Below are 20,152 nucleotides of genomic sequence, written 5' to 3' on the forward strand. Positions count from 1 at the left end.
TGTTATTTTACCTGAGCAGTGATAAAACTGTTATTAGAACCTGCAGGCATGTGATGTAACAGAGTATTTCTTTGTTTTTCTCTTTTTTTTGAAGAAGAAGAAAACAACACCACCACCAACAACAATGACGACGACACCACTGTTATAGAGAAACGTACAACAGCTTTCACGGAGACCACCGTCATCCACCGGGCCGGCGCTGTGGAATATTACACCAAGCTTTTTAATCCCTTCAGGTCTGGAAACGACAGCCCTCCAGAGAATAAAATAGATGATGAAGAACTCAAATAGACTTTTTTCCAGACAAAATGTTTAGATAAATTAATGTATTGGGACAATAACCTCATCTTTGGTTAATCTCATAATTGCATCCTAATGGTCATCTTTTGAGTAAAGCGTCTGTTAAGATAACTGGCTAATTAAATATCAAGTTGCCTTATTTAAGTTGTTGTTAAGTTGTGGTTTAATTAGTGAATTACACTATTTAGGTTTGGGTACGAGTGTCAGATTAGTGTTATTATGACACGGGTACAGTTTAATATTATTATTAAGTTTTTTCCATTACCTGAAAAAAAAAGAAGCTTAAGAAAACAGGTAAATGCCAAACTTGAAAAAAATAGCACATCTACTTTTTGAAGCTTTTCCAAAAGAATGAAAACCTGTTAACAAATATTGCAGCATTTTATAGGTAAATAATTGGCACTGGGGTAAAACAAAGTAGTTTTAATGGGTTTCAATGAGGAGTTTTGGACCATGGCTGGTCCTGCATTAGCTAACACATGATTTACCAATCAGATGATTCCTAAATCCCTACTCACACTGTGAGATTTCAGCCACGATTTTGTCATCTGAGACAAATTTGGGAAATCCTAAAAGATTCCTGAAATCCTAGGCTAAAATCTGTGATCTTTGATCGTTGGTTTGATTTGTTCACAGACAGCCGCTTAATGCCTGCTCCGATCAGATTTTTCCTCCGATGAAGTTCTGGCAGTGTCAGAAGAATTCAGACACTTTCCTGCATTGTGACATCCCTATGCTCGCGTGGGTTTCCCCCAGGTTCCCTGGTTTCCACCCACCGTCCAAAGACATGCGACATAAGTGAATTGACTAAACCAAATTGGCTTCATAGATGAGCAGGGTCATGCGTTAAGTTTCGCAGTTCGCTGCGGTGCAAAGTTCAAGCTTGGTGAACTCTGACCTGCGAAATCGCATCACTTGACTGTGTGAGACCAATCGAAGATCAAAACAGGACCTCGCTGGACAGAAATTTAAAACGTGGAACAATCGCTCGCTTTTTTTAACGTCTAATCATCTTGTTTAATCCCGCCCTTTTTCGCAGCGCCGCACGACAGAATTTCGCACACACAAACTCCAGTGTGACCGCAGCTTTAGTCAGCAGTATATCTCTCTTTAGCAATCCCTAATTTGTCATTAGCCATAAGTAAGCAGGAGGATTCTTGAGATCTACCTGAGCTCGAACTCCCCACTCACCCTGAAAATGGGAGGGAGCCCCAGGCTCAAGGATTTTATGAGCTCAGGGTTCTCTCCTGGTACAGCATGCCAAACATGCTTTATAATCAATCATAAGCTAAGTGTGAACTTATTCATTCATTCATTCATTTTCTTTTCGGCTTAGTCCCTTTATTAATCAGGGGTCGCCACACCGGAATGAATCGGCAACTTATCCAGCATATGTTTTACGGAGCAGGTGCCCTTCCAGCTGCAACCCATCACTGGGAAATACCCACACACTCTCATTCACACACATACACTACGGACAATTTAGCCTACCCAATTCACCTATAGAACATGTTTTTGGACTTGTGGAGGAAACCGGAGCATCCAGAGAAAACCCACGCAAACGCAGGGAGAACATGCAAACTCCACACAGAAATACCAACTGAATCAGTTGAGGCTCGAACCAGTGACCTTCATGCTGTCAAGTGACAGCGCTACCCACTGCACCACCATGCGGCCCTAAATGTGAACTCCTGAAAAGGAAATTAAGGTGAATAATATTTGTATAGAATACATACCTGAGCCAAAATGTATGATGTTAACACAGACAAAATTATAAAAAATAAAATAAGTGAAATACACAAAAAGTCCAAAAGGTTGCATTGAGGATTAATTTGTTTAGTCATTGTTTATGTTTTTTTTTTTTTTACATTTGGTCGTTTTGCATGTTGATCATTTTTATGAAGTGTGTATGTGTATATATATATATTATATATAATATATACATTTATATTATCATTCATTCCTTTTCTTTTCGGCTCATCCCTTTATTAATCAGGGGTCGCCACAGCGGAATGAACCGCCAACTTATCCAGCATGTGTTTTAGGCAGCAGATGCCCTTCCAGCTGCAATCCATTACTGGGAAATATACCTATATATATATTAAAATACATAAATGAGTACACCCCTCACAAAATCTGTCTTTTAAATTCATATTTTTAGTAGGAAGCTTTACAATATTATTTTTGTGCATATACATTAGTTTAGTCAGTATTAAAGCCAAATCTGAAGCTTATCTAACAAAATAACTTACGATAACGGTCCAAACATTTGTACACCCAAATCTATATGCTATAAAAAATATTTAATAAAAATTTTAAAAAGAGAAGAAATCAAGAGAAACACAATATGTCAAATTTAGATTTTTTTATTTGATATTTGTTGTACTATTTTGCTTGAAATTAAATGTATTATCTTTGTATTTCTAAAGATAGAATATTATAAATATTAAAATAATATTATTTTATTTTAATAAATGTATCTGTTTAATAAATGTCTGTTCAAAATGCATCAAAATATATTGCCTATATATTCACTGAGAAATGGACATAAAATATGCATTTTCAAATCAGGGTTTACTTATTTATGCTGAGCACTGTGTATATAATGTATTGAGTGTAAATGAGTACACCATAACTACTTTCTAAGAAGAAAAAAAATGGTCTTGCTTATAAATGAGTACTTTCTATAGGATCCTGTAACCTATATAAAAATATGTGTGCAAATCTGATTTAATTGTTTTACATTTGATTAGTCGATACCAATGGCAAACTTGGAACCATTTTAAGCAAATAATTTAAGATCATGGTGCAAAAAAGTATAACCTAATGAATGTTTTACAAGAATATAAACTATGACCAACGGAAAAATCAAGGATGCCATACATACAATTAGATTTAGTTGAATGTGTTTCTGAGGGAAGGATGGAGCATGAGATTGATAGGTGGATTGGTGCAGCGGCAGCAGTAATGCGGTCAATGCATCAGTGCGTTGTGGTAAAGAAGGAGCTTAGCCGAAAGGCAAAGCTCTCGATTTACTGGTCAATCTACATTCCTACTCTCACCTATGGTCATGAGCTTTGGGTCAAGACCGAAAGGACAAGATCTTGGATACAAGCAGCTGAAATGAGTTTTCTTCGCAGGGTGGCAGGGCGCACCCTTATAGATAGGGCAAGGAGCTCTGTCATCCGGGAGGAGCTTGGAGTAGAGCTGCTGCTCCTCCACATCGAGAGAAGTCAGCTGAGGTGGCTCGGGCATCTGTTTCGGATGCCTCCTGGACGCCTACCTAAGGATGTTGCAGGCATGTCCCACCGGGAGGAGGCCTCGAGGAAGACCCAGGACACGCTGGAGGGACTATGTCTCTCGACTGGCCTGGGAACGCCTCGGGATCCCCCCAAAGGAGCTTGAGGAAGTGTCTGGGGAGAGGGAAGTCTGGAGTTCTCTTCTGAGATTGTTGCCCCCGCAACCCGGCCCTGGAAAATCATATGAAGATGAGATGAATATATTATAGGGTGTAATCATTTCTAAAAAGCGTGTTATCTTAAAAGTCATAATTATACAAACATATTTAATGCGCTTAGGTATTTTTCCAACATTCAAAGTAAATCCTTTTCATGTTGCAAGAAAAAGTGGATAATCCTGTTATAACAATTGTGTAAAAATGCATTCAAAGTTTGTATAAATAGTTTTCATCTTCAGACACAGTAAGGACATTACTGGTATTATTCTCAGATATACAAAGTATTTATCAGGATTGTTGTACTTAGAGTAAACTAAGTGTTAATGAGGTGTGAAATAAATGTTAAATAGGCTCAAATTACCTTAATAATAGCAAACAGCAAAACCAGCTGCTTTATACAGCAACAAATAACTATAGTGGAAGCCTCGTGCGTTTAAAGTTGCTTATTGCGCTTTAATATTTAAAGTAAAATGTCAGGAATATGTTTAAAGTGTTAAAATCATAAAAAATAAATGCTTAAAAATTTATTTTACCTGACAGTATAAACATTCACGCCTTCCTTGCGCTTATCCACTCCACAAGAGGCAGACGCGTCATTGCGCGAGCACGTTCAAATGGGCGGGGCTTCGAAGAAACCGGAAGATTGAGGTGTTCGAGTGTTACACGTGATTGATTGGAGACCAAAACAATGAAGGCGATCATTCAAAGAGTAACTAAAGCAAGTGTAACAGGTACGTCACAAAACTGCAAATTTCACAGTCAGTACAACTGTTACTCGAATACTTTACAGTTCATTAATGGATATTATGATGAAAGTGGTGTGCAGCCTTGCTCATACACACTACACTACACACACACTTTAACACCTTCGCACGCTCATTCAACTCAACAACATCTCATCTAAAACGCACATTTTAACAACATTGAATTCTGTTTGTCGTGTTCAGATGTTTCTGTGAGCCTAAAATATGATTTTAAGCACGCATATCGGTTTACTGTACACGATGACGTCAGCCCTGTACTTTCTGAAACAGTTGGAGAGGAGCAGATCAGCTCCATCGGCAGAGGACTCTGTGTTTTACTCGGCATCTCAGTGGAGGACACTCAGAAGGATGTGGACTACATGTAAGTACTGATTTATCTAGCTAAAATGAGCTTGAGGTCTAAAGTAATGCTAATATAATTTCATAATATTAACAGTAATACCAAATATGGAAGAGTATAATTTGCACTCTTAATGCATGTTTGTTGGCTATTATGCTTCCATTAGGAACTTTTAACAATGGTAGAACTTGTCTAATGCTTAAAGGGTTCATGTTGATGTAACAGTTTTATTTATATTATTGATATACAGGCCACTTTATTAGGTACTCCTGTTCAATTGCTTGTTAATGCAATTTTCTAATCAGCCAACCACACGGCAGTAACTCTTTGCATCTAGGCATGTAGACATGGTCAAGATGATCTGCTGCAGTTCAAACCGAGCTTCAGAATGAGGTAGAAAAGTGATTTAAGTGACTTTGAAAGTGGCATGGTTGTTGGTGCTAAACGGGCTGGTCTGAGTATTTCATAAACTGCTGATCTACTGAGATTTTCACGCACAACAATCTCTGGGGTTTACAGAGAATGGTCAAAAAAAGATAAATTATGCAGTGAATGGCAGTTCTTATTGATGTCAGAGGAGAATGGCCAGACTGGTTTGAGCTGATAGAAAGTAACTCAAATAACTGCTCGTTACAACTGAGGTCTGCAGAAGAGCATCTCTGAACTCACAACACGTCCAACCTTGAGACGGATGGGCTACAGCAGCAGTAGACCAAATCGGGTGCCACTTCTGTCATCTAAGAACAGGAACCGAAGCTACAATTTGCACAGACTCACCAAAATTGGACAATAGAAGACTGGAAAAACGTTGCCTGTTCTAATGAGTCTCCATTTCTGCTGCAACATTTGAATGGTAGGGTCAGAATTTGGCATCAAAAACATGAAAGCATGGATCCATCCTGCCTTTTATAAACTGTTCATGCTGGTGGTGGTGGTGTAATGGTGTGGGGGATATTTTCTTGGCACACTTTGGGCCAATTAGTACCAATTGAGCATTGTGCCAACGCCACAGCCTACCTGAGTATTGTTGCTAACCATATCCATCCCTTTTTGACCAGTGTGGCCATCTTCTGATGGCTACTTCCAGCAGGATAACACACCATGTCATTAAGCGCGAATCATCTCTGACTGGTTTCTTGAACATGACAATGAGCTCACTGTTCTCAAATGGCCTCCACAGTCACCTTTTTCAATCCAATAGAGCACCTTTGGGATGTGGTGAAACGGGAGATTCGCATCATAGATGTGCAGCCGACAAATCTACTAAAATCATGTCAATATGGACCAAAATCTCTTTGAGAAATATTTACAGTACCTTGTTGAATCTCTGCCATGAAGGATTAAAGCAGTTCTGAATAGAAAAGGGGGTCCAACCCGGTACTAGTAAGGTGTACCTAATAAAGTGGCCGGTGAGTGTATGTAAGTAACGTACATGCATATAATCACTGTGAAAAACCAGTTTCAGAAACTTTGTTTTTTAAAGTGGGTTGTAATCTTTGTTACATCATATAATGGCAGTGAAACTTTTTTCTTTATGTCTGTTACTTGTCATTTTTTATCATTTTTTTATTTAAAAAAAATATATATATGTATGAATGTGTATGTAAGGAGTTTATAACATTTTTATTTACTCATTTTATCACAATTTCTATGTGTAAAGTGATTTCTGTGAGGACAAAGCAACATTTTAATTGTCCTTGCTTCTGTCACATGAGCCTTCAGAAATTATTTTAATACACTAAACATTTCATATTATAAACAGTTGAAAACAGTTATGCAGCTTAATATTTCTGTATAAGCTGTGATACATGTTTAGTATTCTTTGATGTTCAAAAATAATGAATTTATTACAAATAAATAAAAATCATAAATGTTCTTTCTATTTTAATATAGCCTTGCTAAATGCATTGTTCATCAGACATTGTTCTGTTCATGTGATCAGTCTGATGTTTTTCCTCAGGGTCCGTAAGATTCTGAACTTGCGTGTTTTTGAGGATGAAAACGGCCGTGCGTGGAGCCGCAGTGTGATGGACGGGGAGCTGGAGGTGCTGTGTGTGAGTCAGTTTACCCTGCAGTGTCTCCTCAAGGGAAACAAGCCTGACTATCATGCTGCCATGCCTGCTGAACTGGCACAACCCTTCTACAACAACATGCTGGAGCAGCTGAGGGAAACCTATAAACCAGAACTTATCAAAGGTGAGCTGTAATTCTTAAAAAAAAAAGAACAGTTTACTTCTGAGATATTCAAATCCATCGCTGTTCTCTCTTAAATGGATTCTGAGCAGCAGATGGCGCTGTGTGCTTTAACAGCTGTACTTTGCATCCCTTTAATTCCTTGCAAATACCATCTGACTTGACTTGACTTGATTTCTCATGACATAAGTCATCTTACATCACTCCAAACACACAAGTCTTCTTTCTCTTGAAAATTTGAGTGATTGGTTAAAAACTTGCCTAGAGCTCCATCTGCTGTTAAAAACTATCCTAGAGTGCCGTCTGCTGTTAGCATCTAGCCTAGAAAGCCTGCTGTTTAAAACTATCCTAGAGTGCTGTCTACTGATAAAAACTAGCCTAGGACGTCTGCTGTTAAAAACTAAACTAGAGTGCTGTCTGCTGTTAAAATCTAGCTTAGGGCACTGTCTGCTGTGAAAATGTAGCCTAGAGCGCTGTCTATTGCTAAAAGCTAACCTACAGCTCCATCTGCTGTTAAAAAGTAGCTTAGAGCATTAGCTTAGATCATTGCCTGTTGTTAAAAACTATCCTAGAGTGTCGTCTGTTGTTAAAAACTAGCCTAGAGCGCTAGCCTAGAGCATCGTCTGCTGTTAAAAACTAGCCTAGACCGCCATGTGTGGTTAAATTAGCCTAGAGCAGGCATGTCCAAACTCAGTCCTGGAGGGCCGGTGTCCTGCAAAGTTTAGTTCCAACCCCAATCAGACACACCTGGGCTAGCTAATCAAGCACACACTAGGCTTTCTAGAAACATCCTTGCAGGTGTGTTGAGGCAGGTTGGAGCTAAAATCTGCAGGACACCGGCCCTCCAGGACAGAGTTTGGACACCCCTGGCCTAGAGCTCTTTCTGTTGTTAAAAGCTAGCCTATAGCACCGTCTGCTGTTAAAAACTAGCCTAGCACACTTACCCAGAGCGCTGCCTGTTGTTAAAAAGTCGCCTAGAGCACCGTCTGTTGTTAAACTTGTCTAGAACGCTTCTCTCGATTCAAAAGAGAATAGCGATGCCATCTGTGGTTAAAAAATAGCCTGGAGCTCTTTCTGGTGTTAAAAGCTAGCCTAAAGTGCCGTCTACTGTTAAAAACTAGCATAGAGCACCGTCTGCTGTTAAAAACTAGCCTAGCGCACTTAACTAGAGCGCTGCCTGTTGTTAAAAACTAGCCTAGAAAGTGGTCTGCTGTTAAAAACTAGCCTCGAGCATCGTCTGCTATTAAAAACTAGCGTAGCACACTTACCTAGAGTGCCATCTGTGGTTAAAACCTAGCCCAGAGCATCGTCTGCTGTTAAAAACTAGCATAGAGGGCAATCTGCTGTTAAAATCTAGCCTAGAGCACTGTCTGTTGTTAAAAAATAACCTAGAGCACTGTCTGTTGTTAAAAACTAGCCTAGAGCACCATCTGCTGTTAAGAACTAACCTAGAGCACCGTCTGCTGTTAAACACTAGCGTAGAGTGCCATCTGTTGTTAAAAACTAACCTAGAGGGCCATCTGCTGTTAAAATCTAGCCTAGAGCACCGTCTGTGTTAAAAAGTAACCTAGAGCGCCGTCTGTTGTTAAAAACTAGCCTAGAGCGCCATCTGCTATTAAGAACTAACCTAGAGCACCGTCTGTTGTTAAAAACTAGCCTAGAGCGCCATCTGCTATTAAGAACTAACCTAGAGCACCGTCTGTTGTTATAAACTAGCCTAGGGCGCCATCTGCTATTAAGAACTAACCTAGAGCACCGTCTGTTGTTAAAAACTAGCCTAAAGCGCCGTCTGTTGTTAAAAACTAACCTAGAGCGCCGTCTGCTGTTAAAATCTAGCCTAGAGCACCGTCTGTTGTTAAAAAGTAACCTAGAGCGCCGTCTGTTGTTAAAAACTAGCCTAGAGCGCCATCTGCTATTAAGAACTAACCTAAAGCACCGTCTGTTGTTAAAACTAGCCTAGAGCGCCATCTGCTATTAAGAACTAACCTAGAGCACCGTCTGTTGTTAAAAACTAGCTTAGAGCGCCATCTGCTGTTAAGAACTAACCTAGAGCACTGTCTGATGTTAAACACTAGCGTAGAGTGCCATCTTCTGCTAGAAACTAGCCTAGAGCAATAGAGAATAACGATGCATTTTTGAAACAGCAAATTAATTTTCGTCATAACCCAATATTTAGTTTGCAGCTTTGTGTTTTCAGATGGGCAGTTTGGAGCAAAAATGCAGGTACTGATTCAAAACGACGGACCCGTGACCATTCAGCTGGAGTCTCCTCCTGCCCCCACAGACCCTAAACTGGTATCCAGCATTTATTTGACTAAATCGATGCCTTTCCATCATCTTGGAAAGCATTAAGAAATTTCTTGGTGGTTCTTAATACTGCATAAATTGTTTTGGGACATAAAACAGGGTGGCTGTTTTTCTTTCTTTATTCCTCAGCTGTCCAAACAAGAGAAGCAACAGCAGAGGAAAGAGAAAACGCGGTCAAAAGGGCCATCCGACTCGAGCAGAGAGAAGGCAGCGCTGCGCTCTAAAGCAGATCCCAGTGCCAGCAGCGGAGCCGAGGGAGACGTGTCTTCTGAACGAGAACCATAGACAACCTCACGGTGAACTGCACAGTGAGCACACTCTTGCACACTGGGACTTTTACTTATTTTTTTGTTGTTCTTATACAATGTGTGTATATCTATCTATCTATCTATCTATCTATCTATCTATCTATCTATCTATCTATCTATCTATATATATATATATATATATATATATATATATATATATATATATATATATATATATATATATATATATATATATATATATATATATATATATATGTGTATATGTACAGTATACAGTGGGGGAAATCAGTATTGAACATGTCATGTTTTTTCCTGGAAGTAATATTTCTAAAGGAGCTGTTGACATGGTATTGAACCGGGTTTTGGTAAAAACCCAAACAATACAACATAAAAATAAAACAAAACAATATGAATAATTAATTATGTTTAATAACAATAGAATGACACAAGGAGAAAGTACTGACTTTAACAGTGTGCAAAATCTTGATGGTTCTGTGGGTCTCATCTATCATATCTGAGCTTTATTTTGTATTGTCAGTTGGATTCACATCAGGTGATTGGCTGGGCCATTCTACAGCTTGATTTTCTTTCTCTGAAAGCATTTGAGAGTTTACATGGCTGTGTTTTGGATCGTTGTCTTACTGAAATGTCCACCCTGGTTTCATCTTCATCATCCTGATAATGATGGTGGACTGAAGCAGCTAATATTAATTTACAATGACGAAGGCTAGAGGGTTGCTGAAGAACTACTGAGAGATTTCAGCTGCTGTCTGGTCTTTCACTGTCTTTCTACACCTCTCTTCATGTGTTCAATGCTTTTCCCCTGTGTCATTTCAACACTCTGAAAATTTCAAGACAACAGCATCTTTAGAAATAGGTTTACTGAGAAGAATGGTGGTGTGTTCAATATTTATTTCCCCTACTGTATCTTCATTATTTAACCATCCTATTGTCCTAGAATTCTGTATACACTGTTCAACTTTTAGGTTCAAAAATGACCTGTCTGTCGACGCCAAAAGCCGACATATAGCACCGTATAGTTCGAGACATATAGTTAGATTTCCGACCCTTCCCGTCTATCTGCTCCCAATACTTTCCTCCAATGTCCTGTCCAACTAAAGGTTAAAAACACACATAAACAGGTATTTTTATGAACAGAGGCTTCCCCGCTTTTGTTTTAAAAAAAGTCTCCCTCCACATGATAACCGAAAAACGCACTGGGATGCAAGTTAAGGCACACCGAAACAACAGGCGGAGACAATGACACTTTTATGATGGATTCACACCAAATGGGGAATTTAGTATTTTTGCGAGTAGACTGCATACAAGTTGACGTAAATCAATGTCCAGCAGTCGAACAATGCGGAATACACAATGCATGTCTTCTGTGTTTGGTGGGAAAATCTTCACCCTGGCTGGAGTTTTCAGAAGGTTTCGATTTCAGTAACTCGATACTCCTTTTTTTTATGTGCTTACACAGTCACATGTCTTAAAACATATGCAAATGATAAACATTTACTCAATTATGGTAAAACACATTGCAATATTGATGCTGAAATAATAAATTGTGCTGCGCTAATTGTTAGACTTCTATTAGATTTTCTTTAACAGTCCAAATTTATCCTTTATTTAGAGACAAAAACAAATCTTGTTTAAAAGTATGCATATACTCATGATTTATGTTACCTTTTCCTCTGTATAGAACTGAATTGACTGACACTACATAGCCCAGTCTCCTCATTGTATTTCTTTCTTGTCGTGTTTTTAGGATGAGTTCAGCTTTCAGAGGACTGCTGGTTTCTTTCTGTCCTTCTCAAATGTCCATTTTAACGCCCATTCTTATCTTCTTCTGAAGCTTGGATTGTATATAAACTCAAGAACAAGTAGCAGCTCCACAAACACCTGTGGAAAAAAAGACTCAGGCACATCTCAGTGGTGTTCTAACACCACTCTGAACATCTGAATGTTTACGATGACATCTTATTTATTAAATGTATACATCTCTGTGATGTTTTAATAAAAAAAAAAAAAAACAAATGGAAAAGAAATCTGCTGATTATTTTTGCTTATTGCATAACTAGATATACTATACACTCACCGGCCACTTTATTAGGTACAGCTTACTAGTACCGGTTTGGACCCACTTTTGCCTTCTGAACTGCCTAAATCCTTCGTGGCATAGATTCAACAAGGTACTGGAAATATTCCTCAGAGATTTTGCTCCATATTGAAATGATAGCATCACGCAGTTGCTGCAGATTTGTGGGCTGCACATCCATGATGTGAATCTTCCGTTCCACCACATCCCAAAGGTGCTCTATTGGATTGAGTTCTGGTGACTGTGGAAACCATTTGAGTACAGTGAACTCATTGTCATGTTCAAGAAACCAGTCTGAGATGATTTACGCTTTGTCGTGTTATCCTGCTGGATGTAGCCATCAGAAGATGGGTCATAAAGGGATGGACATGGTCAGCAACAATACTCAGGTGGGCTGTGGCATTGACACGATGCTTAATTGGTACTAATGGGCCAAAAGTGTGCCAAGAAAATATCCCCCACACCATTATACCACCACCAGCTTGAACAGTTGATACAAGGCAGGATGGATCCATGCTTTCATGTTGGTGATGCCAAATTCTGACCCGACCATCCGAATGTCACAGCAGAAATCGAGACTCAGACCAGGCAATGTTTTTCCAATCTTCTATTGTCCAATTTTGGTGAACCTGTGCGAACTGTAGCCTCGTTTCCTGTTCTTAGCTAAGGAGTGGCACCAGGTGTGGTCTTCTGCTATTGTAGCCCATCCGCCTCAAGGTTGGACGTGTTGTGAGTTCAGAGATGCTCTTCTGCAGACCTCGGTTGTAACGAGTGGTTATTTGAGTTACTGTTGCCTTTCTAACAGCTGGAACAAGTCTGGCCATTCTCCTCTGATCTCTGGCTTTAACAAGGCATTTGCGCCCACAGAACTGCCGCTCACTGGATATTTTCACTTTTTTTTGGACCATTCTCTGTAAACCCTAGAGATGGTTGTGCGTGAAAATCCCAGTAGATCAGCAGTTTCTGAAATACTCAGATCAGCCCGTTTAGCACCAACAACCATACCACGTTCAAAGTCACTTAAATCACCTTCCTTACTCATTCTGATGCTCTGTTTGAACTGCAGCAGATTGTCTTGATGTGCCATGTGATTGGCTGATAAGAAATTTGCATTAACGAGCAGTCGGACAGGTGTACACAATAAAGTGGCCAGTGAGTGTATAAATACTTGTATACATTTCATATTTTGAATGTGACTCTACAGTGATAAAGCAAGCACTACTTATTTATTTATGATACAATTATTAATATTCCATAAAAAATTATAAAATTGAGGAAATAATAGTTTTTAGCATTGCATATTAAGATTATTTTAACAGATTGGTAATATTACAACATAAGGATATTTAAAATATGGATTTTATTACATAGTAGCAACAGTGGTTTACATCAAACTTGAGTTAATAATCTTATGAAAGTGTTACCGACTGACAAAGCTCAAATGAGCTTATGTGAGGAAACCTTTTTGCTGGTTATTTCATAAATAGAAAATGCCAGAGGATTATTCCTAATGTGAAAAACAATGTTACAATGGTACAATGAAGCTGTGGTAAACTTGGAACAGATTGGGAGTGAGTAATGTCTTTTTTATTGTTCCGTTGTTGCTGCTGTTTAATTTTTGTAAGAGTTTGGCAAAAAATAACTCGATAAACAAATTGCAAAATTATGAAAACAGTCTAAGACAACACTTGAATATTATTCATTAGGTATTTTTTTACATTTAAATATAAAAGCTGCCAGCAGAATTTTACACGTATTTTCCTTCATAGCAGTCAGTGTTAGCTATTGCTGTATCATCATGGTTTTTACACTAAAAAGTAGTTCCTCGCTTTATTTATTTTTGTTAAATCAATTTTAGATTAAATTACTTTAAGTTGACTAAGTTGAATTACATGTAGCTCATTAAAAAAATGTTTACCATAACATTAACCATAAGGGAAATTAGCAAACATTAGCAACATCGTTTTTTAAAGTCGTGTCTACAGTGTATGAATAGGTAGAATTAGTTGATTTTTTTTACATCTCATATTCAGTAAAATTTTTCCTAAGATTTAGAAATGTTGAGTGTCATTTTTGTTTATTTTATTTCAACTTTTAAGTTTTATTTTCAAGGTTCACGGTCTACTTTTCTTCAAGTAAGCTACAGTTCTCCTCTTGCTGTTGTTGTTGTTGTTGTTGTTGTTGTTGTAAAAAAAATGAATTAGCGAAATGTTTAGCAACCATAAAGCTTTATGACTGTTTTTCACGTTCATTTTACAGTTATTCGGTCAAATGATTTGCCTAAATCTACCACGTACAGCGTCGGTCACGTGACGACACTTTTGATGTGACCATATGTGACCAGTGTTGCCAACTTAGCAATTTTGTTGCTAGATTTAGCAACTTCTCATATTACCCTAGCAACTTTTTTTTTCCAAAAAGCACCTAGCAACAAATGTAGCAATTTTAAACATTCATTTGGCTACTTTTATCAATTTTTAAAAGGTGACTCAAAAGAGCAGTGGCTGCAAGCTTCACCCAGTAGAGTAAATTGCTAGCTAAGATTGCTTTTCATTACTGTTAATTACTGATATCTGTTAACATGTATAATTGTTGGTAATTTAGGTAGCAATATATTCCAATAGGGCTATAATTGTTGTCACTTTCACAAAAGTCACTATTACTTTTCACAACTGTGATTATTTAAAAGAATGTAACTGTTCATTATCAGTGTCATATTTAAAAATAAAAATAAAATCTTATTAAAAATTGTTTGTATTACTTTTACAAATAGTCAACTCAATTTTTATACAAATCTAAAAGAACATATTTCCAATAATGTTTATCCTGAGATGGCCAGACAATTTGAGAAAACATTAGTTATTTTGTATACTACATAAAGATGTATTTTTGAGTCGGGATTACGCAATGACGTCATCACGCAAAGTGATATGTTAATAAGAACCTATTTATTGTGCATCTGGATATAATGTTTTAATTAATATAATATAATACACGGTGCCTCAGAGAGACATGACGGACTTACACTCGTCAGATACTGCGTGATGACGTCACTGATATGCAAATTATTGTGTAATGTCATCTGGCAACATTCTCAGGCAGGCTTTAGCTACTTTTCATTGGAAATAGTTGGCAACGCTGTATGTGACGCGCGTCAAACACTGACAGAATCACTGGAGAATCATGACTGTTGATTTTAACGGTTTTCGCCTGATGGAGAGGATCTAACACACATAGGTGGGCGTATTTAATATTATTTTCTTATATAGTCTTGCGTAATTATGTGTTAACAGTAGAACAGTTCAACTTATGCTAGTTTGTTTTTTTGTTTTAAATGTTATGTCTTTCACACGAATTCATTTCTCCTTTAATACTGTTATGTCGAATTGATGAATGAAACTATTCGATATATTTACTTTAGTTGCATTTTAACGCTCTATAGCTAGGTTATGACGGGGAATTTTACTATTAAGCTGTTTATATTTATTTATTTTGTCATCTGTTACTAAGGAAAATAATAGAAGAAATTTTAAAACTAATACAAAGCTGTGAGGGGCAAATTTGCGTCAAATTTGTGTAATTTGTTTAGCATAATGTGGTAATAACTTTTAATATAATTGTTTTTTTTTTAAATAGGCTATGGTAAACATATTTTAACGTCGTTTTATTATAATTGTTTCTAGGGAATATATAGGATTGTATCTGAAAACAATTTGTTTTAATGTAGCAAAAGTGCAGTTTGTTAATACTTTGCAGCAAAGTAAAGTTACAGTAAGTCATAATTGCTCAAGATGGTTTATTTTGTGGTGTCTGATGGTGCCAGCAAACTTGGTTTATACTGCTCTTCTGTAATACTGTGGTCTATCTGTCAGGAGGATTTTTAGACATTCATCACACCCAATTTTTACACACGTACTTCAGTGACAGGAAGAGAGTGGAAGATGAATGTGTTTATAAGGGTAGTAAGCTGTAGAGCGTTCACCCTCCTGTGCATAAAACAGACTTTTAGCCTTTAGATCTCGCTGCCTATTGATAAATGTTTCCTTGTATTGTAGTATGCATGGTTTATTTTTCATCTTCTGTGGTTTACGTTATTAAGAACTATGTGCTTACAATAGATATGGGAACTTGATCGATTTAGATTCCTCTTGTGTGAATGTCATTGTTATGTGAAGTGGAATATTTGTGTAATGCTTCCTTTTTCAGTACCTATCTCGTCTCTTTTTAACCATATCTATGTTCACACATACAAACAGTGGAGATTAGTGAACGATCTACACTCACCGGCCACTGTATTAGGTATACCTTACTAATACTGGTTTGGACCCCCTTTTGCTTTCAGAACTGCCTTGATCCTTCGTGGCGTAGATTCAACAATGTACTGGAAATATTCCTCAGAGATTTTAGTCTACATGGTAGCATCACGCAGTTGCTGCAGATTTGTCGGTTACACATCCATGATGCGAATCTCCTGTTCCACCAAATTCCAAATGTGCTCTATTGGATTGAGCTCTGGTGACTGTGGAGGCCATTTGAGTACAGCAAACTCATTGTCATATCCAAGAAACCAGTCTGATAGGGACACTGTGGTCATAAAGGGATGGACATGGTCAGCAACAATACTCAGGTAGGCTGTGGCGTTGACACGATGCTCAATTGGTACTAATGGGCCCAAAGTGTGCCAAGAAAATATCCCCCACACCATTACACCACCAGCAGCCTGAACCGTTGATACAAGGCAGGATGGATCTATGCTTTCATGTTGTTGGCACCAAATTCTGACCCTACCATCTGAATGTCGCAGCAGAAATCGAGACTTAGACCAGGCAACTTTTTCCAACCTTCTATTGTCCAATTTTAGTGAGCGTGTGCAAATTGTAGCCTTTCCTGTTCTTAGCTGACAAGAGTGGCATCCAGTGTGGTCTTCGGCTGCTGTAGCCCATCCTCCTCAAGGTTGGATGTGTTGTGCATTCAGAGATGCTCTTCTGCAGACCTCAGTTGTAACGAGTGGTTATTTGAGTTACTGTTGCCTTTCTATCAGCTGGAACCAGTCTGGCCATTCTCCTCTGACCCCTGGCATCAACAAGGCATTTGCGCCCACAAAACTGCCATTCACTAGATGTTTTCTCTTTTTCAGACCATTCTCTGTAAACCCTAGAGATGGCTGTGCGTGAAAGCCCCAGTAGATCAGCAGTTTCTGAAATACTCAGACCAGCCCGTCTGCCACCAACAACCATGCCACATTCAAAGTCACTTAAATCACCTGTCTTCCCCATTCTGATGCTCGGTTTGAATTGCAGCAAATCATCTTGACCATGTCTACATGGCTAAAGGCATTGAGTTGCTGCCATGTGATTGGCTGATTAGAAATTTGCATTGACGAGCAGTTGGACAGGTGTACCTAATAAAGTGGCCGGTGAGTGTATGTTCATAGTTATTGATTAGTCAAGTTATTCTCACATTAGTTAATGAACAGTTTTGACGCACAGACTATTTCATAAGATGCATATTTTCTGAAATACAATGTAAAAAAATCTTAAATCAGATATTTGATAAAGAATAGTGGTCCAAGTTAGAGAACACTTTCAGAATCCTCAGTTATTTTTATTTTCAGCACCTACTAGTAATTTCCTTAAAGTCTGCATGAACCAGAAGTTGCTTATACTTCTATTTCAGTTTGTTGATGTACTTCTACTGAAACTGAATATTGAGTAGGGGGCGGGGCTTTCTTTTTGTGCATCATTTCCTCATAGCAAACGAACGGTAAGAGGGACGTGGTTAAGATTTTGAAGATTACAAAAACAAACTTTTTTTCTTGCATGGATTAATTCTTTTCCTAAAGAATAACTATATGCGCTGGCAAAATAAACATTGTAAATTTTGATTTCACATGGACTTCAATTACCTGACAAACCCCTTTTAACTGGTTGCTTAATGTTCCAGATTTCACTGACTGTGCATGATGTTTATCTGTTCTAAAGTGACTGAAACTCTTCGACAGCAGGTTTTTCAGATGAAGGACAAATAGACGAGCCTTTTAGATATAGCAAGGAAGTTGATACTTTAAAAAATGTGATTCCTAGAATAATATAGTGCCATTAACTTAAGAGTTCTTATTAACCATAAGAAGCTTGATCCTCCATAAAAAATAAAATAAAAACGTACAGGATAAAGCCTTGGTCACACTGCACTTTTTGCCACATAGACTTACATTCATACAAATGCCAATGCAGGAGACTGGACATACTAGCTTCTGCAACACGTTTTGCATCATGTGATTGCCTGAGACCGATAGAAGATCAAAACATGACCTTTCTGTACAGAAATTTTAAATATGAAGCAATCGCTATTTTTTTTTTAATGTCTGATCAACTTGTTTATTCCCGCCCCTTTTCACAGGGCCGTATGACAGAATTTCGCTTAAACTCTAGTGTGGCTGCGGCTTAATGCAGTGAATCTAAATTGCCAATCGATCCAACACTGTGGCTGGAATTGCTTACAACTTCAGTGCTGGAGTGTGTGGATCTCTTAAATCCTAAAATATCTGAAAATCAAAGGGAAACTGGAAACCTCTCATTAGTTCTTCTCTGCATTCATCACCTGATTAGCCAGTAGTTTTCATTCAAGTCAATAGGTACATTTCCATCCACCAATTTTTATGCACATTTTGGATATGCGCATAAAAATCGGTTAATGGAAACGCCAAGATGCGGATCAATTTTGAAAATGCGCATAAAAACGAATCCAAGCAGGCTAAACTTTTTATTCGATAAGGAAAGATGCACATAAACTGCGATGGAAACTTTTTTACCAAACAATTTCCAGTATGTGCATTAAAAAAGGTCACGTGATTTTGTTAAAAAGATCATGTGATGGTGAAAATGTGTGTGAATGGACAAACCAGCTGGCTGAGCGCACTGTACAACATCTGAAATGTTGTTTTGGTGATTCTAAAACGCCTTAGTATTAGTGTTATTATATTATTAATGACCTCTAGAATCAAGAGCGTCTGTGCTCCGCGTCTCACGCCTTCAAACACCACCGCACGTTCACTGTGTGTCAGCATTGCCTTCTGAGGCACAAGTCATTTATTAAATGAAGAAAAGATTCACGAAGCTTCTCTTACCGCAGCAAATTCAGTTTATACTGTTGTTATTTGGCGCCAGATAATCAGGAAGTGACGATTTTGTTATCTTTGACTCGTTGGATGGAAATGCTGCTTTAGTCGCACGTCTTAAATGCAATAATCCAGTTTTGCGCATAAAGTTCATTCGCATATTTGGATGGAAACATAGCTAATGAGGCTCGTCTGTCACACAGCAAGACAAGTAAAGCAGTTCATTTAAACTGAAAGCATTGAAATAATGGAATGGCCAACCCAGATCCCTGTTATAAACCTGAATGAGAAAAAAAAATTGGACAGCTTGTTAAGAAACCCAATACAGTCAGAAAACGGTGGGAGAGACTGGAAGAAGAGGTGGTCAAGCGATCAAGATTGAGAATACTAGTAAAGTCATTTGAGAGATTAGATGTTCGGTGTGAGACCTGTTAAGTCCTGTGAGAGACAAGTCATTCAAAGCAAGAGCCTCTACACTTCCTATATGTTTTTAACTGCGGTAACCTTCAAAAACGTCTCTTGTTATGTCTCTTCTTTCTACAATCATTGCTGTTTTCCAAATTTGATCACTGTGTTTTCCACATAGTAAAGCGTTTTTGTTGAAGTGCCTTGACTATTTTGTAAAACACTTTTCCATTAGCATGGTAAAGCCACAGTTAAATCGTAAAGTTGATCTGGATAATGTACTCTTGTTCATCCACAGTTTTATTCACTTTTTTTAAAGCTCTTTCAGTTTGTATGTATGGGTCACGTGTGTCTTTGTCTGTTTGCAGCTGTGTAACACTCACACAGACGCTAGTTTCACTTCAGACTATGGATGTCCCCAAAGACAGTATCGATAGTGTGAAAATCAGAACAAAGCTCCATTGATGCTGCAATACAGAAAGCAAGAGGTATGACTGAACTGTTTCTGCTTTCATAAACTGTAAGTATCTGTTTATAAAGCTTTTTTGCAGGTGAACTGGAGTGATGTAATCTCGTTTATATCAACATGCTGTCAATTTAGATCTAGACACTGTTTCTATTTCGTATGCCTTGATTGCAACACTGTATGTTCCCTTGTATGACTTCTGCAAACTTTCTGTTTAAGACTGTCCTGTGCATTTTTTGTGTGTGTGTATTTGTGTGTAACTTACTTTTTGCAAACTTGGAAGCTCTTGCATACTCAATTCCACGTGCTAATTAAACAAACATTGCTTTACAAAATATGATTAATATAGTCAAGACATGTTAAGCAGACAGAGCTGTCAGTGTGTAATTTTCTCTTTGTGGAAATAATTGCAGCTTCTAAACTCTAAACCCAGGCT

General features: G+C 38.0%; 2 protein-coding genes across 3 annotated transcripts in view; both read left to right on the forward strand.

The window, feature by feature from the left end:
* The first annotated feature begins 4,384 nt into the window (after positions 1-4,384).
* dtd1 (D-aminoacyl-tRNA deacylase 1) lies at positions 4,385-11,673 on the forward strand. 2 transcript variants are annotated; one of them, XM_056459457.1, is made up of 6 exons: positions 4,385-4,488; positions 4,792-4,882; positions 6,822-7,057; positions 9,252-9,349; positions 9,491-9,669; positions 11,399-11,673. In XM_056459457.1, exons 1-5 carry the CDS (start codon positions 4,446-4,448, stop codon positions 9,644-9,646), a joined length of 624 nt encoding a protein of 207 aa, XP_056315432.1. In that variant the 5' UTR covers positions 4,385-4,445; the 3' UTR covers positions 9,647-9,669; positions 11,399-11,673. The 2 variants fall into 2 exon arrangements, with proteins under 2 accessions (XP_056315432.1, XP_056315433.1); XM_056459458.1 differs by having other exon boundaries at positions 9,491-9,657; positions 11,399-11,672.
* A 3,197-nt stretch (positions 11,674-14,870) lies between these two features.
* rin2b (Ras and Rab interactor 2b) overlaps positions 14,871-20,152 on the forward strand; it is a 47,033-nt gene continuing 41,751 nt past the window's right edge. The window contains exons 1-2 of the mRNA XM_056459427.1: positions 14,871-14,965; positions 19,619-19,738. The gene's annotated coding sequence lies outside the window, so the exon portion shown is untranslated. The remainder of the gene's footprint in view (positions 14,966-19,618; positions 19,739-20,152) is intronic.

This window comes from Danio aesculapii, chromosome 6 (assembly GCF_903798145.1).
Source record: "Danio aesculapii chromosome 6, fDanAes4.1, whole genome shotgun sequence".
Taxonomy (NCBI): Eukaryota; Metazoa; Chordata; class Actinopteri; order Cypriniformes; family Danionidae; genus Danio; species Danio aesculapii.

Excerpts from the sequence above, each read along its gene's own strand:
- dtd1 (XM_056459457.1), top strand. The coding sequence starts at position 4,446 with ATGAAGGCGATCATTCAAAGAGTAACTAAAGCAAGTGTAACAG. Across the intron at positions 4,489-4,791 it reads AACTAAAGCAAGTGTAACAG|TTGGAGAGGAGCAGATCAGC; the intron begins GTACGTCACAAA and ends TTTCTGAAACAG. Across the intron at positions 7,058-9,251 it reads TAAACCAGAACTTATCAAAG|ATGGGCAGTTTGGAGCAAAA; the intron begins GTGAGCTGTAAT and ends TTGTGTTTTCAG.